The sequence below is a fragment of the Lipotes vexillifer genome, unplaced genomic scaffold, assembly GCF_000442215.2.
Source record: "Lipotes vexillifer unplaced genomic scaffold, Lipotes_vexillifer_v1.1 scaffold1129, whole genome shotgun sequence".
Classification (NCBI taxonomy): Eukaryota; Metazoa; Chordata; class Mammalia; order Artiodactyla; family Lipotidae; genus Lipotes; species Lipotes vexillifer.
This window is the reverse complement of record NW_006789022.1, coordinates 1,375,255-1,382,664: the sequence shown is the minus strand read 5'-3', so window position 1 is coordinate 1,382,664 and position 7,410 is coordinate 1,375,255. Positions and strand designations below refer to the sequence as shown.

The 7,410-nt window shown below is 49.1% G+C and overlaps 1 protein-coding gene across 1 annotated transcript in view; it reads left to right on the top strand.

The window, feature by feature from the left end:
• POLA2 (DNA polymerase alpha 2, accessory subunit) overlaps nucleotides 1-7,410 on the top strand; it is a 26,612-nt gene that overhangs the window by 11,913 nt on the left and 7,289 nt on the right. The window contains exons 8-10 of the mRNA XM_007462010.1: nucleotides 673-828; nucleotides 1,751-1,813; nucleotides 2,516-2,558. Of these exons, the coding sequence (XP_007462072.1) occupies nucleotides 673-828; nucleotides 1,751-1,813; nucleotides 2,516-2,558 (262 nt within the window). The remainder of the gene's footprint in view (nucleotides 1-672; nucleotides 829-1,750; nucleotides 1,814-2,515; nucleotides 2,559-7,410) is intronic.

Here is a 7,410-nt window from a genome sequence, read left to right as displayed (position 1 = left end):
GAAAGAGTAGACTTCCTCAGTTTGCCCCCGGGAGTGGGAACAGGATAGAGGAAGCCACAGAGAGAGAAATTTCAGCTCAGCTTAACGAAGAACTTCCTGTTAAGAGGCACTCTGGTGTGTGGTTCAGGATATGGCCCTGGAGCCAAACTTGTGGGCTTCAAACCCAGGCTTCTCCCACTGTTTGACCTTGACTAAATTATCTAACCTTTCTGTTACTGGTTTTTCTCATCTGTAATATGGATACAGTAATAGCATCCACCTCCGGTTGTTGTGAGGATTAAATGAGTTAATACACGTAAGCCTTTAGAATGGTGCCTGGTGTTTAGTGAGCTCAGTAAGTGAGAGCTTTTGTTAACGGTTATCCAGGGATGCGGCGCGTGGGCTGCTGGGGGTGGCGAGGGGGCAAGTTCCTCTTAACTAGAGATGCTCTGGCTCAGGCAGCCACGTAGAGGGGCTCAGGCATTAGGTGGTGGGCAGACTAGATGCCTTTTAAGGGTCCTTCCACCCCAAGGAGCCAGTGATGATGTTTATGGTCACCTCAGGCTCAAAATGATGCCCCGACAAAAAAAATGTGTGTTGTTGTTTGAAAAGGTCTGTTTTGCTCTTCATCACATTGACCAGATTTTGAACTCCGGTCCCGAAGACTGTCATTCTTATGTGTACCTTCTGCAGGAGCCCGTCACCCTGCTGGGCCAGATTGGCTGTGACAGCAACGGGAAGCTGAACCACAAGTCGGTGGTTCTTGAGGGAGATCGGGAGCATTCCTCAGGCGCTCAGATTCCAGTGGATCTATCTGAGCTCAAAGAGTATTCTCTGTTTCCTGGACAGGTAAGATCAGGGGTGTCTCCCACTGGGCACGGGCATGCTTGTTTGCTCCGTAGTATGTGTAGAGGGCTGTGGCTCCAAGAGTGAGCGTTTCGTCACTGGCCAGCTGCCCCTCGCTTTTGACGTCTGATGCCGTGAGGTGTAGCTGGAGCTCAGGCCCAAGAGGGGACACCAGTGTAGGGATTTCACCCTTCCCCCATATGCTCAGACCTTGGCTCTGGGATCTGCTGCCAGGTTCAAACCCCAGCTCCACCCCACAAGGCGGGTGATTACAGAGATGTTACTAACCTCTCAAAACCAGAGTGTCCTTGCCTGTGGAATGGGGATGATAATTCCTCCCTCACAGGAGAGAGGTAAAATGAGGTCACCCATGTAAAGTACAATTATTATTACGCCAACATAACCCCTTGATTTGTTTTCTAGAAAAATACCCCCAAGTTTACAATTACAGAATGAGAGTAGCTGGACAATACTTCTTTGTTTTTCTGGCTACGTTGGGTCTTCGTTGCTGCGCGTGGGCTTTCTCTAGTTGCGGCGAGGAGGGGCTACCCTTCCTTGTGGTGCACAGGCTTCTCATTGCGGTGGCTTCTCTTGCTGCGGAGCACGGGCTCTAGGCGCACGGGCTTCAGTAGTTGCGGCACGCAGTCTCAGTAGTTGCGGTGCACGGGCTCAGTAGTTGTGGCTCGTGGGCTCTAGAGCGCAGGCTCAGTAGTTGTGGTGCACGGGCTTAGTTGCTCCGCAGCATGTGGGATCTTCCCGGACCAGGGCTCGAACCCGTGTCCCCTGCATTGGCAGGCAGGTTCTTAAGCACTGCGCCACCAGGGAAGTCCTGGACAATACTTTTAACTCTATCAGAGTATAACTTATTCCAGACCTCCCGTTCATCTCCCCTGTGATGCAAGCCTGTCTGCTGCCTGTCTTTCAGGTTGTGGTTATGGAAGGAATCAACACCACTGGTAGAAAACTTGTTGCCACCAGACTCTACGAGGTACCGGTGTCCCCCGACCTTCCCCCCCACTCCCCCCCGGTTTGCTGCAGGCACAGTGTGTGCAGTTCTGTCTGTCCTAGAGCCCATCCTTTGTAAGGGCCCATTTATTTGCTTCTCAATTCTCTGTCTATAGAGTGGGACTTACCTCTAGGTCAGGGCCTCACAAACTGTTCCCCTAAAGGGCCAGACAGTAAATATTTCAGGCTCTTGCAGGCCGTATGGTCTCTGTCACAATGTCAGCTCTGCCACCGTAGCACAAAAGCAGCCATAGGCAACCCGTAAACCAACGAGTGTGCTGTGTGCTAGTAAAAGTTTACTTACAAAAACAGGCGGTAGCCAGCTTTGGCCCATAGCCCGTAGCTTAGCAGTCCCTTCTCTAGCAATAATCCTCCACAGATTTCCAGAGGCTGCAAGAAGTAGCAGGACCCTACTCTCCCATCCTCACCTCGCAGGACCCTGACCCTACAGGCACCTGTTTTGCTCCTGCTTTTTGCTGGGTGTTTTATGAGTTTAGCCGTGACCTTGTGCTACCCAGGTTTCTTTGCCACTCAGTAAAGAAAAATGGCAGGACCATCAACTCTGGGCTTTTAGCTCCAAGGGGTAAGACACCTGCAAACACACCACCATTCAGTGCTCACCCTATTCCTGACCAAAGACAGTGACGGGGGCAAAACCTCACCGTAGCTTCTCTCCTGTTTGAAGGGCGTGCCACTTCCGTTCCATCAGCCCACTGAAGAGGATGGAGGTAAACTTTGCTTCAAACATTATTTTGCTAACAATGCGGGTGGAGGGTGGTGAACAAGGGTACAGGAGCGCAGTTCCTCAGGCCCCAGGGAAGCTACACAAGCTGCTTGAGAGCACCATCCCGGAGCTCCAAGGGCAACTGTGAATTGGTGGGTTCACTGGCCCTTTGTGGAAGGCCAGGGGTCTGAGCCTACGTGGCTTTGTCAGCGTTATCGCCTGTGCTCTGACTCCACAAGGCCTGTCGTTTAAAGACTAATGTTTAACAGGTATTTGAAGGTAGCTTTGAAAAGGGAAAAGAGCAGCTATTTATTTATTTATTTAAATTTTAAAAATTTTTTTAAAGAGCAGCCATTTTTAAAAGAATTTCTGTAAATGCCATGTGATATCCTGGACTAGATCCTGGAAGAGAAAGGGGACATTAATGGGAAAACTAGTGACATTTAAATAAAGTCAGGAGTTAGCAGTAATATACCAGCATTAATTCCTTAGTTTCAACAAATGTACCATAGTTATATAAGATGCTAGCGTTAACATTAGTGGATGCTGGGTGAAAGGTGTACATATGGGAACTCTGGACTATGCTTGGAACTTTTCTACAATTCTAAAGTTATTCCAAAATAAAAAATGTATTTAAAAATTAGACAAATTTCTCAGAAAGCCTAGAGTTATTTGGTCACTAACGTAGATGGGAAAAGACGAACATTTTAATAAACTTTGCTTCAGAACAATTCCAAGCATTTTTGTAAGCAAAGCAGAAGACTGCTGAGGATTAGCAGGGAGATGGCTGACACTAGCACATTGTCAACACCCCCTCCACGTTAATATCGTGTGAGGTCATTCTTAGTGGCGGCCTGGAATCAGGAACGAAATCTAGGAGTTTATGACATTGCACATTCTCTCAGAAAATAAGTGTTTATGGAAGCAAGAGTGCTGGTACTGGATCGACTTCAGGTAACGAAGAAAACAGACAGGGCTGAAATGCCCGGAGCCTGAGCTGTGCCAGGGAAGCGTTTGGAAGCAGTTGAGTAGGTTGTTAACAGACAGTTTGTGAGCAGCGTCTGGGCTCACAGCACCCTGGGTGTGGACACACAGAATAGGACGTGAGCCTGGCACTCACCGTTTACCTGGGATTGACGTCTCCTGTAGGCTCCTCAGAACCATTAGCTTTGTCCCCCGCCCCAGCACAGCACTGTTGGGTGTGGCGAGTGTTACGCTTCCCCTTGAATTCTCTGTCTCAGTTGAGTTGTTGCCACTCTGGTAGGTGAATAATGGTCCTCATTCCTGGAATATATTCCTGAACGTATTACTTTATATGGCAAAAGGGACTTTGCAGGTGTGACTGAGTTAAGGCTCTTGAGATGGGGATTGCCTAGGTGAGCTCAGTGTAATCACAGGGGTCCTGATAAGGGAGGGCAGGAGGGTGAGAGTCACAAAGATTAGAAATGTAGACTGCTGGCTTCGAAGGTGGGGGAGGGGCCGTGAGCCACGGACTGCAGGCAGCCTCTGGAAGCTGGAAAGGGCAAGAAAACAGATTCCCCTCAGAGCCTCCAGAAGGAATGCAGCCCTGCCCACCCCTTGATTTTAGGACTTCTGACCTCTAGGACTGTAAGATGATAAATGTGTATTGTTTTAAGCCACGAAGCTTATGGTAATTTGTTACAGCAGCCTTAGGAAACTAATAAAACTGCCTGTTAAAAGGTCAGGGGGGCTCCCCTGGTGGCACAGTGTTTAAGAATCCACCTGCCGATGAAGGGGACACGGGTTCGAGCCCTGGTCCGGGAAGATCCCACATGCCGTGGAGCAACTAAGCCCATGCGCCACAACTACTGAGCCTGCCCTCTGGAGCCCGTGCAATTTCTGTAAATGCCATGTGATATCCTGGACTAGATCCTGGAAGAGAAAGGGGACATTAATGGGAAAACTAGTGACATTTAAATAAAGTCAGGAGTTAGCAGTAATATACCAGCATTAATTCCTTAGTTTCAACAAATGTACCATAGTTATATAAGATGCTAGCGTTAACATTAGTGGATGCTGGGTGAAAGGTGTACATATGGGAACTCTGGACTATGCTTGGAACTTTTCTACAATTCTAAAGTTATTCCAAAATAAAAAATGTATTTAAAAATTAGACAAATTTCTCAGAAAGCCTAGAGTTATTTGGTCACTAACGTAGATGGGAAAAGACGAACATTTTAATAAACTTTGCTTCAGAACAATTCCAAGCATTTTTGTAAGCAAAGCAGAAGACTGCTGAGGATTAGCAGGGAGATGGCTGACACTAGCACATTGTCAACACCCCCTCCACGTTAATATCGTGTGAGGTCATTCTTAGTGGCGGCCTGGAATCAGGAACGAAATCTAGGAGTTTATGACATTGCACATTCTCTCAGAAAATAAGTGTTTATGGAAGCAAGAGTGCTGGTACTGGATCGACTTCAGGTAACGAAGAAAACAGACAGGGCTGAAATGCCCGGAGCCTGAGCTGTGCCAGGGAAGCGTTTGGAAGCAGTTGAGTAGGTTGTTAACAGACAGTTTGTGAGCAGCGTCTGGGCTCACAGCACCCTGGGTGTGGACACACAGAATAGGACGTGAGCCTGGCACTCACCGTTTACCTGGGATTGACGTCTCCTGTAGGCTCCTCAGAACCATTAGCTTTGTCCCCCGCCCCAGCACAGCACTGTTGGGTGTGGCGAGTGTTACGCTTCCCCTTGAATTCTCTGTCTCAGTTGAGTTGTTGCCACTCTGGTAGGTGAATAATGGTCCTCATTCCTGGAATATATTCCTGAACGTATTACTTTATATGGCAAAAGGGACTTTGCAGGTGTGACTGAGTTAAGGCTCTTGAGATGGGGATTGCCTAGGTGAGCTCAGTGTAATCACAGGGGTCCTGATAAGGGAGGGCAGGAGGGTGAGAGTCACAAAGATTAGAAATGTAGACTGCTGGCTTCGAAGGTGGGGGAGGGGCCGTGAGCCACGGACTGCAGGCAGCCTCTGGAAGCTGGAAAGGGCAAGAAAACAGATTCCCCTCAGAGCCTCCAGAAGGAATGCAGCCCTGCCCACCCCTTGATTTTAGGACTTCTGACCTCTAGGACTGTAAGATGATAAATGTGTATTGTTTTAAGCCACGAAGCTTATGGTAATTTGTTACAGCAGCCTTAGGAAACTAATAAAACTGCCTGTTAAAAGGTCAGGGGGGCTCCCCTGGTGGCACAGTGTTTAAGAATCCACCTGCCGATGAAGGGGACACGGGTTCGAGCCCTGGTCCGGGAAGATCCCACATGCCGTGGAGCAACTAAGCCCATGCGCCACAACTACTGAGCCTGCCCTCTGGAGCCCGTGCGCCACAACTACTGAAGCCTGTGCACCTAGAGCCTGTGCTCTGCAACAAGAGAAGCCACCGCAATGAGAAGCCCACGCATCGCAACGAAGAGTAGCCCCCGCTCGCCACAACTAGAGAAGGCCCGCACGCGTGGCCAGCAAAGACCCAAAGTAGCCAAAAATAAAATAAATTAATTAAAAAAAGAAAAAAAAAAAGAGGTCAGGGATCTTTGGGTTTTGTTGTTGTAAGCTACAGAACCAGGTTCAGACTAACTTAAGAAAAAGAGAATTTGTTAGGGGAAATCCAGGTAGCTCACAGACTGGACAGGTGGCTGGAACAGGCTTACAACCCGGATTAGGGCTTAGTAACTCTAGGTGTCCAGGTAGCAGGGAGTCCCCTGCTGTCTCTTCCAGGCACCTCTACTGGGGTGGGTCAGCGCCCATCTTTTTCTGTCCTTGGGTAGTTCACCTTGAGATTCCAGAATCCAGAGAGTGTGAATGGCTTAAGCTGGGTCCCGTACCTGCTCCTTGGCTAGGGGAGGACAGTGCACCTAATTTACAGCACCCCCTGGTGGAGGGGGGTGCTTATGGAGGACGAGGCTGATTCTCCAAAAGGAAAGCAGGCGCTGTGAGGAAAAGGGTGCCCCAAAACAATGGTCCTGCACCCCATCACACAAGAGCCTCCCGTCCCAAGCCTTACACCCCAGCCTGTCTTTGTGGACTCGTCGAGGTACCAGATTCTCCAGCTGCACTCACCAGCAGATGGTCCCTCACACTGAGCACTCAAATCTCAGGGCCATCCGGGCTCCTGCCTTGCCCTGGCTTCCGGCACACCCTACTTACAAGTGTAAGCAGAGTCACAAAAAGGCAAATACCACAGATTCCCCTCAGACGAGGTTCCTAGAGTCATCAGAATCATAGAGACAGACAGTGGGAGGGTGGGGGCCAGGGGAGCAGGAGTTGGTGTTGAACGGGAACAGAGTTTCAGTTTTACGAGATAGAAAGAGTTGTGGAGAGCGGTGGTGGTGATAACTACACACCATTATGAATTTACTTAATACCACTGAAATGTTTACTTAAGATCAGAGGGAATCCCCTGGAAGTCCAGTGGTTGGGACTCTGCTCTTTCACTGTCAAGGGCATGGGTTCGATCCCTGGCTGGGGAACTAAGATCCCGCAAGCCTCAGTGCAGCCAAAGAAAAAGGTTAAGATGGTAAGTTTTGTGTTATATGTATTTTACCACACCCCCAACCCACCCCCGGCCAAAGTAAATGTTGGGAGGAAAACTGTGTAAGCAAATGGCACTTGGATCAAGTCTCTCCAGACTCCCACTTCCCTACCATGACTCGTGCACTGCTGGTAATATCTATCGAGTTCTAGTTGTTTGCATACTTACCTGTCCCTGCCAGCAATGGAGGGTTCTTTGAGGGCAGGATGAGGTCTTGCTCCTCCTGGATTCCTGGAGTTGCACACGTAAGGAGACTCTCAGTGAATTGAGTCCCGTGGCATCTTTCCCTTACTGGTCTTTTTCC